The sequence below is a fragment of the Lepisosteus platostomus genome, chromosome 11, assembly GCF_059453375.1.
Source record: "Lepisosteus platostomus isolate fLepPlt1 chromosome 11, fLepPlt1.hap1, whole genome shotgun sequence".
Lineage (NCBI taxonomy): Eukaryota > Metazoa > Chordata > Actinopteri > Semionotiformes > Lepisosteidae > Lepisosteus > Lepisosteus platostomus.
The window spans coordinates 3,836,309-3,849,699 of NC_142621.1; the positions used below are offsets into that span (position 1 = coordinate 3,836,309).

The window sequence follows — 13,391 nt, forward strand, 5'->3', positions numbered from 1 at the left end:
CCCTCATCTAATCTCATCTCAAGCCGTGCGACTATTTACATAGCTCCATATAGGCTACTCCACTAATCCAGCTGTAGTGTGAGCCTCCCACTTGTACGGAACTCTGAAATTTCACTTAAGAAGTCCAACTCTGCCTAAGGCGGGCACGCTGCTCTTGGTTATAATTCAGCGTCTGAACACGCGTGCACACATCTCCATCCACGTGCGAGCGCAAGCTGTTTCGGCCACAAGGCACGTGAACCACAGCGCTCGGCCACGAGCCCATGCAAGGACGAGACGGCTTCAGGCAGGTCACCAGCTCTAGCATCGGAAAAGAGAGGCGCCAGGCTGCGCCCCGGACCAATGATTCTCCCTGCGCCGCAAAAAAAGACTTCTAATAAGCTGAAGATCAGAATGCTCCGTTAAATTAATTTGAAATGTGCACATGCAAGCAAAAGCTTTACATTATTTATCTCAAATATGCATAATTGCTGCACGACCAATCGGAACCATGAATATTTTGGAAACGCAGCAAGATTCTCCCCCCATCAAAATGCATCCTACGTCAGTTGCATGCAGTGGGCGGCACGCTGGCGCAGTGCTGTGCATTGCTGCCTTGCAGCGCCGAGGCCCAGGGGTCAATTCTTGGGGAGCTCTCTGCGCGCTGTTTGTATGTTTGCGCTGTGCTTGCATGGATTTTGTCTAGGTGTTCCGATTTCCTTCCACAGCCCAAAGATATACTGATGGGTTAACCGGCTTCTGGGAAAACCGGCCCTGGCGTGACTGTGTGCTCTGCAGTGGACCCGTTGCCTGCTGGGATAGGCTCCAGCTCCCCTGCAACTCTGTGTTGGAAGAAGAGGCTAGAAAAATGGATGGATGGAGCAACTGCATACACAACAAATGACAGACACGATGGGATAAGTAGACACTGGAATGAGTCCTGAACTGGTTCACTTCACCCGAGCCTCAGAGTGAACGCACCCATGAGGTACAGGTTCTCCGGGGTTGTCACGGGGATGTTGACTGCGTTTATTTCGTTGTCCTCTGCCGCCTTGTCCCAGGAGCTGGAGTTGTTGGCACACGCGCAGCTGTTTGAAGAATTGACACTGTTTGCCTGGGGAAAAGCAGTCAAATGGCAGGTTACTTCAAGGAAGAACTTGGACAATGGCAAAGCACAGCCCCTCCGTTAATCAGTTCGCTTTCTCTGCGTTTGTGCTTCCATCGCTCTTAGAAACAGGCTGGATTTATTTTCAATATTTATTTATACATACATTTAATTCAAATTCTTTTCGTTATTCATGATTCAACTGATTAAAAATAGAAGAATTCTAATGTATTTGCAGCTACAAAAGAAACTGAAAGACACTTGAAGGGTTTAGTTAAGATACAGGTCACTCAGATGGCAGTTTATTCAACAACAGACACTTGAGTTAAAACTTGTTTTAAACTACAACCTCTATATCATTGAAAAGAGGGAGAAATGATGGCAAAAGAGTCTTACTGAGGCCAGACTTTGTGCTGAACCAGAAAACCTGCTGCAAAGCGCTCCATTGGGATAGAGATTGTAGGACTGACCAGCCTTGAAGTTCAAGGAAAGGCTGAGATTCTGTCTGCTACTGGAGCGGCTTGAATCTATCGAACAGAAAAACCAAAGCAGTCAATTAGACACAAAGGAACGTCCAAGTCATGCCTATGGGATGTTCTACATGTTTACAATCGACCAGGGTGGCCGACTCTGGTCCTGGAGAGTCACAGTCCAGCCGGTCCTACAGGTCACCCTGAAGTCAGCAGCTCATACAGACTTGGAACTCGGGAGCTGGGAGCAGTTTAAGAAGTAAAAGGGCTCAGTGAAGTCAGGAACACCCAGCTATTACCGAGATCGGCAGGGTGTTGAGCTTTTCATTTTTGATTTAAAGATTTTCCAAATGATTTCTAAACTACCTAATTGACCACATCTCTTGCTTAGGTCAAGGCAAAGGTTTTGCAAACTGATTACTCCAAGTGACCCATTAGACCTCCTGGGCCTCACCACGAACAGGACAGGCCACTAATGTAACATACTTTACAGACTGGAAGCACACATTCTGTATATTCCATACCTCGAGAACATACTACATTCTCACTACAGTGAGTCGCACCGCAGCGACAATAATGGATTTTAAGAATTAAAGGCACGGTATTGAAAACAAGCAAAAGAAATATGCTGCCCAAGCTTATTCAGCATGCGACGTGCAGTGTTTTCAGACTCCGCGTTCCGATCAAACAAACAAAAAAAACCCACAGCAAAGGAACATGATGAAAGACCCTTTAAAGAACTATTTCAAATGTTTCCTGCCTTGTGGGTTTTGTTTCTGTTGTGCAGTGAACTGCCTTGTGTCTGGATGAAACGGGGGGTCAGAGGTCCCGGAAATGAGGATTTTCAGATGGATCAGATCAAAGCGAACCGGTACACAATGACACCTGGCCTAAATCAACACGACGCAAGCACGGTGATAAAGAACTGAAATTAAGTCACCTAATACGAGAGTACAATGGAAATAAAACCAGGTGCACTGATGGGAGGCGAGCAAAGCAGTGCAGTGCAAACTTACACTATTGCTGAGGTTTTTTTATTTTAATATTAATTCTATTTTTTTTTTCTGGTTGCTTGAGGTTCCTGGATGCATGATCATCGGACACGAGTGATGTACTCTGCTTCACTTTCCGCTAGACGAGAGAGTCACACCGGCACAGCACGGAGACGTTCAGAAACGGCGCGGCCTGCTTTGCTTTTTTGTGGAACGGTGTGAAATCCAAGCAGGGAAATGTACAGAACCTTCCTGTTCACTTGAATCTCCGCATATAAGGAAATCATTCGTTTTTACAACAAACTAAAACAACAGCTATTACCATGCCCATCTGCTCTACCTTTCTCGGAGGGGGCAGTGGTGAGGAATCCTGGGACGAAGTTCTCCTGACCCCATGGAGGCTGTGGTGTCTTTTTAGTCTTCCCTTTCCTCCTTTTGAAGTGACGAGCAAGGAAAATCAGAGACACGGCGCCGAAGGCAGCGACAGCAAACAGCTTTTTCACGCCAGGGCTGCATCTCACCTGGGGGAGGAAAGGAAGACAACTGGGGCTGGGAGCTGCAAGCACGTCAGAGCAGGCCTGACTCTGAAGGAGAGCTTGCGGAGATTAAACAAGAAAAGGCATTACAAACGGACTGGATTAAGCTGCACTCAGCCCTGGGCTCTTTATGAATACCACTATGAATCGTAACAAAATAAAAGAGCTGCAGATAAACCGAGATCACATCACAGAGCGTGCAAATCTCATCAGCGCTAGAACATTTGGTACCATGCTTTTTTTTAATGTGCAATCTTTAGATATTGCCCGTCATTCCAGTGGAGCCAAAACAGTAAACAAAAATGGATCCATAAGTGGCAAATTTCACCTTCGTCATACAGTATTGTGCATTTTATGCATCATCTCAAATGAACGGAAGCAATGGTACTGCATTTTACATTGCAATTTGACCATGTCCAGCAGTGGAAGAAAGCTGTCCCTTCAATATTGCACTCCCAGCTGCAAGACAAAACTGCCAAGCAGGTCAGCCAGACCGGACGCAGAATTTCTAACTATACTACTAAAGAGCAGGAAAAGAGTTGTTGCAAGTCTACTACAGTCATTTCTTCGTGGAGTACACCTCCGTTTTGGAAACAGTATCAATACCAGACAGACTCAAAGCTGGTTGATAAAACCAGTCTCTCTCTTGGCTGGATTTATAATCTTGGCCACCTCCACCGCGCTTGCTAATACGTTCCACAAACCACTTCACCGGCTGCACCAGCCTTCCGTCTGGAGGCACATCCGTCTTTTCTAATCTTCGCCTCGCACTGACGGAGATCGAACACTTACAGCTCTCCATTCAAACACTCATTCCTCAAGCGATGCTTCTATACCAACAGGCACGTTGGCGACACTGGGGCCTCTGAACGCAACCTTACTCGTCTCCCATTCCCACAGAAAACGTTTTCGGTCTGAACACAACAGACTCTGTAGCCAACACAAAAGCACCATAGCACAGCCTAGTTTCGAGAACACAACCTACATCAATATGAAGCCCCGTATTAAGGATCAAACCTGATACAGAGTCAGGATTGTTATTCTCAGTTTTGGATACACGTCATCAATTAAGAAAACTAATTCACAAGATAATCATATTATTCCTTATGGATATCAATTCTCCTGATAAACTGCATTATTTAGGAACAAAACCAGGACTGAGAACGTGGATTCTGTGAGTTTCATGTGTGGCAGGAATGCTTATCAGAGCCACTAAGTGTTATCGCTTCAATCAATGGAGCAGCTCAGCTGTAAAGGCACCGCACAGTGCAGTAAAACAACAGGGTGGGACACAGATGTGTCTGTGTGTGCGCAGAGCAGGGCTGGGCGCGGAATCAGGATGCAGAGCATGAAGGAGGCATGCAACAGTGATGAGAGAGCAGCTGCAGTGTGAAACTGAGCCCCGAAACACCAGGGTCGTGATCTTATCTGCGGCTGTACAAAGCCCAGTGGCTCCCTGTTGCATGAAGGGTCTCTCCCGGCCTTCCCCCCCCCGCCCCCCCGCCCGCCGCAAAACAGTCCCCAGGACGAAGCCCCAGCCCAGCGCCGGACCCCTTACCTGTGGGAGGGAGCTGTAGAGCGAAAGAGGGAGCTCCCCGACCCGCAGCGCCACGGTCTTCAGGGACGACTGGGAGTTGACGTTACTAAGCGCGTCTTCAGTCATGCTCCCCGTCTCCCATAATCCCCCCCGAGCAGCCGTTTACCCCATGCCCATCGCGGCCTCCGCTGCTGCTTAAAGGACAGCTCCTGGACGAGGAGAAACAGCCCGAAGACAGATATCTGAGCGCCGACTGCTCCTTGTACATCATCCGGCACCAGGCGCGCTACTGTCTGACCTCCAGCTGTAGCACATCACAGTGCCAACCGCAGTACCGAAACCGCCTCAGCAGAGAGACCGGCGCACTACCACTACTACTGTATATCACTATCATCACTACCTGCCGAAACAGGCTAGAAGAGCCAAACAGGGTCTCCTCTCGTTTGTCAGGATTCTTCGGTTCTTATTCGAAGCCCATTTTGACCCGAGACCATTTTCGCTTTTCAAAAAACGATATTTTATCTTGTTTCCTCCCTCCTCCCTCCCCCCTTTGCTAGAACAAAGACCGATTTGCATACATATAAATGCACGATCAGTCCCTTGTGTCCCTCAACTGTCCCTCCCCAGCCCAGAGCAGGTGCTGACGGGACAGCGATCTCGCAGGCTGCGTTCGGCAGACTGCTCGCAAACATACCTGACCTGATTCATAGGCCCTACTTTTGAGCAGGTTTCCCTTCCCAAATGTGCCTGTGCACCAACACGCTCCTGCAGGCCTCTCCCCCTCCTCGGGATAGGGACACTCCACCGCCCTCGTGCGCAGCGAGGCGAAGCAACGCCGCCCGGATTCAGCTCGCTAACTAACTGACTGACTGAGGGCTGTGCCACTCGGGAGAGCCCATCGGGAGGGCGGAGCGGTGGTTCTGTGGCTGGGAGGTTGCCAGTTCGTATCCCGCGGCCGGCAGAGGAATCCTACTCCGCTGGGCCGCTGAACAAGGCCCTTCACCCCAGCTGCTCCAGGGGCGCCGTATAAATGGCCGACCCTGCGCTCTGACCCCCAGCTTCTCTCCCCGTCTATCTGATCTCCGTGCTCAAGGGCTGCCCTCCAGCAGGATTCACACACCTCTTTTAACCCCCATCTTCTCGGGACAAGGAGGGGCTTCAGCTTTGGCCCATTAAGCAAATAACGAGCTCAAATAACGTGTAAGGAACCCCAGGAACATTGTGGGGCCCCCCCAGGACTGGAGCTGTACCCCCCTGAGCACAACTGCCAACCGTTCAGCTCCGTATGCGTCTGCGATGCAAAAGGACCTCATGGCTGATCACAGCACCAGACTGGGGCTAGAAAGCTTATCAACAAGACGATTAGGTAGGCGCTGGTCTTTAAGGCTCATTAGTCCCCCCCGCTGAAAAACCTGTGAGGTGAACGAGAGCACGTAGCACAAGGGGGAGACCTGGAGCTCCTACCTGCACAGAGAACCTGCCCTTTCGACATTTACTGCTCACCTGTGGGTCTGTTATTCACACATTCCCCGGAAGAAAAATTCGAAACGCTTGTTCGTTGACCTAGTTAACTCTCCTTTGGACGGAAGATTTCGAATGAAAGATTTCAAACAATACAGTTTAAGTCTATAACATATAGATATATAAGCGTTAATTCTCAAACTAAATTTCAAGTGGCAGAATGTCAAAAGAAAAATCATAAAACGAACTAGGACTGTTAAGGGCTATAATTACTGTAGCTCCGTGCGGCTTTTACCAGCAAAATGGGATTAACAAAATTGCAATAACCCTGCGCTGTGCAATCAACAAAAACGATATCAACTACCATATCTGCAGACGGCAGCATGCACTTACGCAAATTCAACACAAAGAAATAAACCATTGTGTACTACTGCCAATGTCGGTTCGGGTTTCATAATAAACAACGGTTAACAAAATTGATGATACATTTAAATCGCTTGCCGGTACCAGCGATAAACCTAATTCCAGTAATAGCCGAACCCTAAAACGTGTGAAATCTGTGCGTTTGATTCGTTTACAAGTCAAAGGAAGGCAGGTGCACAATAGGAGTAGTTCAGGCAGCTGGCTTTCAAAGCAGTAGCTACTGGGGGGATACATTTCACAATCAGGGCGCTGGGGAGCCCCCCCCCCCAAAAAAAAAACATTTTGCAATTGCAACATGCAGTTTTGCCTGTACTGTTACTGTTAGGAAGAAAAACGACACCCCCCGCCACCACCACACGCATACACACCGCCCCGGTCCCTATACCAGAGACTAGCAGTCGCCAGTACACCTTACTGATGAGACCAGAGCCTTACCGTCAGCTTAATAGCGCGGTCTTCACGGCAGCAGCCAAATGCCGGAGTTTCAAGACGAGGAAACCTACCTACCTACCTACCTACCTACCCACCCTCCCGAGCTGCTACCAGAAATCGCTAATTAAGCCTCACGGTGCCATTGCGTTCAATTGCAACAGCGAGTGAATGAGTGCCGCCTGCAGCCTGACGGAGCAACTTGTCGGCGCTGGGAACTGCTTCCTGGGTCAGAGAACAGCCTTGCAGCAGCCTCAGGGCTGTGCTGAGATTGCATCTGTGTGGGCGACACCCTTGTGCGCCCACCAGCCTCGCATCTATTGTTGCAATCGCCTTCATACTCATTTGAAATGTTCAGAAATTCCTCCCCCCTTCTCCTTTTCCGAAGTATGAGCCGATGCGCGATGGAATTGGCAAATTCTCAGACTAGCCTCACAAAACACCAGCCCAAAGAGGAAATTCAGTAAGACTATGACAGAGAGACACGCTGTCTGATGGTAGTCATTTTCATTACCAGTAGACGTTAATTTCTTGAGCATCTTAAACCAATAAATAGCAGTTCAGACCATGAGAAACCCTTTGCTAATTTCTACTGGAACCCAATGGAAATTGCACCAGGAATCTTCTAGTGGGGATCCTGTCAAATGTAACTGCTGCTTAAACTTTAAATTGGGGGTTAGCTCATTCTACCTGATTTCTGTGTTTAAAAATGTAAAAACTGAAACTCTGTTACAGGGGAGGAACAATCAGTTATTATCAGCATTGCCATTACTGCTAGAATATAAAGTAATTTGTTTTCCACCAATCTATAAATCTGTTAATCATAATAATTCATTTATAATATTAAGAATTGATTTCTGCAACATGCTAGACTGCAGAAAATTTCTGAATCCATTTTTATATCAGTTCTGAAGGGTCCCACAAATTATTTTTCCAGAAAATATTCACTTATTTGTAGGATTATTTAATAAATACATATTTAATTGTTTTTGTATGATAGTCCATATCCTACAAATACATACGGCGCAAGCTTTTGTAAAATAGATGTTCAGGACAAATTCAAACTTTCAGGCATGCTGAAACCATTGTGGACAAATTTCCTAACAATCATGGATAAAAAAGATATCAGAGGGAAGTATTTGGCAACAAATTAAAAAAGCCACAAAATATATAATTTTAAGAAGAGGAAAAGCATTCAAAAATTAAATAAAAACATAATAATTAAATAGAGAGATCAAAGTACAGTTAAGAGTCTTCATTACAAATATTTCATTATACCTTTCTGGTGTTTTTGTTTTAAATATGGTACAATTTAATTGAGCAGGAAGTCCTAGCAGAACTAGAAAATGGAGCAGCTACAGACACTAAAATTAAGTTAAAAATATGATGTTTGATTTCACTATTTATGGGGTTTAGTTGTTTTTATTAGCATTCAATACCCCTCAAGGAGACTAGAGTGGTTGTTTGTTTCCAGAGGGTGTAGTTCACCGCTCTGCCACCGGGGGGCACTGGGGCTGTGGGTGCGCCACCGTTCGCTCCCGCCGGCCTGTGTCATTGCTTGCCCAGTGCGCCGCCCTTCCCGGGCAGGAAAAGCCGTGCGGCCAGGGCCCGCTAGGCGGCGCTGCGGCGATCGTGCGAGCCTACTTTCCACGGTGCAGAACCGGAAGGAGCTGCCCCGCGGGCATCGGCCGCCCAAGTAGTGGAGCAGGAGGAGCAGGAGCAGCAGCGACCTGGGAGCTGAGCGCTGGTCGAGTACGAGGCACATTTCTCCGAAAATGTAAAGGATATACAGTAACGCCGCTGCCTTTCTGACGGGAGTAACTACACCCCGCCTCCCCCCGACCCTCAACGTTTCCTTTGAGAAGGTAGGCTGGAAACGGTGTTTGCAGTCGGTTGCGTTGGCCAGGCATTTTCTAGAATGTCACTGTTTCGGGGGGATATTTAATTTCATCATGGCTGGGTGAAGAAACATACATTTCTGCCGGGGGGGGTGGGGGTGCGGCTCTTCTGGAGCCAAATTGTTCGCAGGAGCGCGGCGGCGACCGGTGCTTGGCTGGAACTTGCTCATTTATTCTCGGCTGCGAGTAGCTGTCACTCCAGCCCCCCGGATATCGGAGAAGTGACTTTTGTCTAGGTTGTCTGGGTCGTTTCCATCGAAAACCAGAGCAAAAGCAACAACCACCCAACCAACCGCACAAAAAAAACAGCTTTAACTACCGATATCGTTTGCACCTCGGTTTACATTGTGCAGCTCTCGTTACGCAGTTATTCAGCCGCACCTCATGAGGGTTTGTGGATGTTTTTTTTTGTAGCGAATTAAGGCCAGCCCTCCGCCGAAATGGCCAGATGTCAGGCGGTGAGACAAGCCAAGCCTCCCCGTTATTGTGCAGGGTTTTTCGTGTGCCCTGGTCTTGTTCAGCCCGGTGTTTTGAAGGAGCTGGTAGTGATGGTTAACTGAAGGGGTGTGCGCACCTGTTAGGAGACGCATCGTGCAGTTCGCGTCACTGCGTTTCCTGAGCATGAGCGGCCCTGCAACGCAACGCATTCATATTTCACTAGGAATCCCGTCATTCCGGGACCTTCATTTTTTTTTTAATTGCAATATTATTGCAGCAGTGTCGCTGCGGGAACGCGTGGTTCTTGGGTTTAAAGGTGGCACGTCACGTTGGGGTCAGGTTTACAATGCTTACAAATGCCGGCGCTCTGGAGCGCCCTCATGCCAGGGGGGTTTCGTCTGAATCTGTTTAAAAAAAAACCCACCTGCGTGTCTGAAAGTGAAATATCATGAGCAGACTTATCAGTTGAATGTGCCTTATCTAGATAAAGCTTGGTCTCATTCATAAAAATAATTATTCTTCTTTCAATAATAATATTATTATTATTATTATTATTAACAACCATCTTATTGATGATATTTCTTAATAATCCATCATAAATGCGTGCTGGTTGAGTATTCTGTGTGTTACTGTTGCAGTATGTGCATCCTTGTCTTTCTGAAAACGGTAATAAAACCAGCACTATAACTCACAAATGTGTTCGCTGCTGGCAGGAAGTTTAGAAAGTAAAATCGTTATGTTTAAGTATCACATTGAAAGTCTATAAGATGTTGGCACTCTGTCAGCTGTGTTACCATCGGTATGCAAGCCAGAAGTGCCTTGAGAAAACTGTTTCTTGCCACTCTGCTCAGAGGATAAATTCGCAGTTCAAGAAAATGTTATATAATCTGAAAGTGCAACGTGTTTAATATTTTAACAGTAGGGAATCACTCAGGTTTCAGAAAGTTCCTTAGCATTAAAAGAAAACTGACTTCAGTACTTTAGTGCAGGGGCTTGTGGTTCTGGGGATCGCACTGGCGTTCGTTTCCATTCCAGCTGAGCTTGTTACGTAATTGAATCCTTTAATTGACCCAGCACATTGCTCGATTGGAACCTTTTTGACTCTGTGCAAGAAGTTGGAGATCCTCTGTGTGACCCATGAATCGCAAGAGTTAAAAGGGAGCTTCCAATACGTCTGGGGACTGAGAGCATTTAAAGAGGGGAAAGTGTACCTCTTACTAGGTCAATTAAGGGTTCATGCAACTGAGAGCTCAGTCAGCAGGTGTGTGGGTCCCCAGGATTAGCGTGGGAACCCCTGTATTGGTGTCATGTTTGTGTTTGGACGTGCACCTCTCTCCCATGAGGCAGCCACTTATTTTTTTAACCAGGTTTTGCAGCCGCAGGCTTTTAAAAGCACCCGAGCGCTGACAAGGTATGAAGTACGGTATCAGTGTGCTTTGAAGGTCATGATTTTGCACTGAAACGGCAGTCGATAAAACATTAGGAAAACAGCCACGCGCTGCTTAGATCGTTGAACAGCCCATACTAAGGTGTTCTAGGAAATACTATTAAACTATTACTCATCATCAATGTGTGAAAAATGAAAGATGTTACTGTCAGTGCATTTGAAAGTGTATTTGGAGGCTTAAGTTTGTATTAAACGGGCAAGTGTAGAGAGTTGAGTAGTACAGAAGAAGAGGGAAGAGTTATCAATGAAAGAAGCAGAATCGTGCTTCTGGAGAACACTTGCTCCTGTTGGATTGTTTTGTGCGTTCCCTGTGTGGTTCCGTGTTTACCCTGAAGTCATCGGATCAGAGGGCTGTGGATGCTGATTTGCTGAGCCATCCGTTGTGTTAAATTGCCATAATTGGGATTGCTTTTGAACAGCAGCAGCGCTGGAGTGCCGGGGTACTCAAGGACAGTCTTACAGCCTTTAATAGAAATTTTGTGTTTTTCCTCTTGTGGCTTTATTTTGAATTGATTGCATTAACAAGCAATTCAACTGTTAGATACTCTAATTATATTGGAATAAAAAAAAACTGCTTTAGCTGATTTGGTCATATAAGGTATGAAATGTTCTTTTTTTGGCTACAGAAAACCCTCCATGTGAGTGAGGCTGGGTGTCTGTTCATTTCATGCCTCTTCTAAAGTGGCAGAGGGTCATTATGATTCATTCCAACAATTAATTCAGGTGTGCCCTTGTCAGTTAGGTGACACTGTGCACTACTTATGTAAATTAGCTCTGTTCTCCTAAATTGTGCATTTTTTTTTTATTCATGCACTACAGTGGTGATTTCAGGGCTCAAGTGTCACCCACTGTGAAGGTCAAGTGAGCATCCTCTGATTGTGCTGCTTTAAAGTAGAGGGCAGTGTTCTCAGACGGCACACGTCTTTAAACAGAAAGTGCTACAGACAAGTCTTGCCCTGGTTTTGTCATTCTCTTTTTGTCTGTTTCAAAGAAGGCCATCGTGTTTGCTCAGTCTGGGTTCAGTTAAAGCCTTTTTCCTCACCCTGCTGTCTTGGAAGAACCTCTGTTGTCACTTGCTCAGTGCCGAAGGAGAGCCCTGGACCAGGTTTGCTCAGCTGGAGAGACTTGTCGACTTCATTCGGACATGAGGCATGGGTCACGGCGAAGTTAGTATGAAGAGCTTCGAGCAGGGAGCTGCGTCAGTGTGTCGGCTGCAAAGAAACAAGTAGAGGTCTGTGTTTAAAACCAAGAAGCGGAACACTGTTACCCACAGGGTTGTGAGAATATGGAGCGAACTACCCAGCCCTGTTGTTGAAGCTTCTTCCAAGATCCTGGGATCGATCTACTCTTCCCAATTAGACGAGGAGGGCCGGATGGCCTTTTCTCGTTTGTTACCTGTCTCATGTAGTGGGAGTCTTTTTTTTTTTTTAAAGGACACTGCATGTCAACCTTGTGAGTACCCTTTCTGCGTGCAAGAAAGTATCCATGTGACTGCGCCGTGCTGTCCACCGTCTTGTCAAAACAGGAATCAATAACAATAGCGAAACCATTGTACACAATAGATGTTCTGCTGTGATTTTAGGGCAACATGCAAACTGTCATTAAGTGCGTCTTGCAGCCAATGTCCATATTAACATTTTTGCCAGGTGTGTGAACTGCCTGACCCCCAGACTTAAAAGATGACTCTAAAAGATGATGTGCTTTGCAAATTGTACAGATGTACGATCTATGGTAGGAAACGGAAGACAGGTTTTTTTAGTTTTCTCTCCTGTTCTGGTTTATTTTTCTGTTCGCAAAAGGGGTTAGTTTTGAAGCTCTGTCATTGCGGGTGCTGGAGAGGTGCTTTAGGCCTGGGGTGATGTATTGTATGTGTCTTCTCTCGAGGACGGGGGAACTGCAGAATATCTCAAGCAGGTGTTCGTTCTCTGGCAGACTGTCAAGTGACTTTGCAGCTAATTCACTTCCTCCGGGAACCTGGCCCAGTCACAGTTTTCAATTCACTGCAAAAAAGGAGTGAAGTCTTTTGTTGACTTTTCAGATGTTGGGTATTTAATTAGGTGTCTTTAATTGGTGGTGTGTTTTCAGATAATGCAGAAGAGTCCTTCTTGCACGTCCTGTACAGTAGGTTAGAAGTAAGGTGTCCTGATAGAGCAATCACATCAGTGGTGGAGTTCAGGTTGTCTCTGCATAGTGTCTGCATTTGCCTTCAAAGGTGCCAAAGCTTGAACAAAGAAAGAAGATGTAGCTGGTTCTGGGAGACAATATTAGAAATGTCTGAGAGCTCTGTTTCTGGATTAACTGCGTGAAAGAGTAAAGGCTACAGTTCTCCCCAGGAGCTACAATTGTTTTATCCAGTGAGTTTTTACACATCTCTGAGGGCACAAGTAATTTTATAATGGCAAGTGTGTATGTGCATCCTATATTGTTTAAAAATGAGAGTGGGTGCCCAAGCCCATGACCCGAGCTGCTGTGTGTCAGGAAATGTGCAGGGGTGCAGCAGCTGAGGGAGGAGGAGTGCAGTGCACTCTCCTGCTCAGACAGTGGGCGTGGAGCCTGGTTTGGGAAGCCCTCCCCTCTCTGGAGATCTTCGGATGAGCGACACGCAGCGGAATAACGGCGGTCTCTGTCATCATCATGCCAGGCATTGTTCTGCAGGGATAATGGTTACGTACCCTG

General features: G+C 46.7%; 2 protein-coding genes across 3 annotated transcripts in view; one reads left to right on the forward strand and one right to left on the reverse strand.

Annotated features, from left to right (window-relative positions):
- The window catches only part of miga1 (mitoguardin 1), a 32,217-nt gene extending 25,058 nt beyond the window's left edge, over positions 1–7,159 (reverse strand). The window contains exons 1-5 of the mRNA XM_088597934.1: positions 6,939–7,159; positions 4,641–4,828; positions 2,887–3,067; positions 1,481–1,611; positions 961–1,093 (exon numbers count right to left, since the gene is read on the reverse strand). Of these exons, the coding sequence (XP_088454060.1) occupies positions 961–1,093; positions 1,481–1,611; positions 2,887–3,067; positions 4,641–4,745 (550 nt within the window). The 5' untranslated portion in view covers positions 4,746–4,828; positions 6,939–7,159. The remainder of the gene's footprint in view (positions 1–960; positions 1,094–1,480; positions 1,612–2,886; positions 3,068–4,640; positions 4,829–6,938) is intronic.
- A 1,425-nt stretch (positions 7,160–8,584) lies between these two features.
- usp33 (ubiquitin specific peptidase 33) overlaps positions 8,585–13,391 on the forward strand; it is a 31,312-nt gene continuing 26,505 nt past the window's right edge. For both annotated transcript variants that reach the window (XM_088597944.1, XM_088597945.1), the window contains exon 1: positions 8,585–8,797. The gene's annotated coding sequence lies outside the window, so the exon portion shown is untranslated. The remainder of the gene's footprint in view (positions 8,798–13,391) is intronic.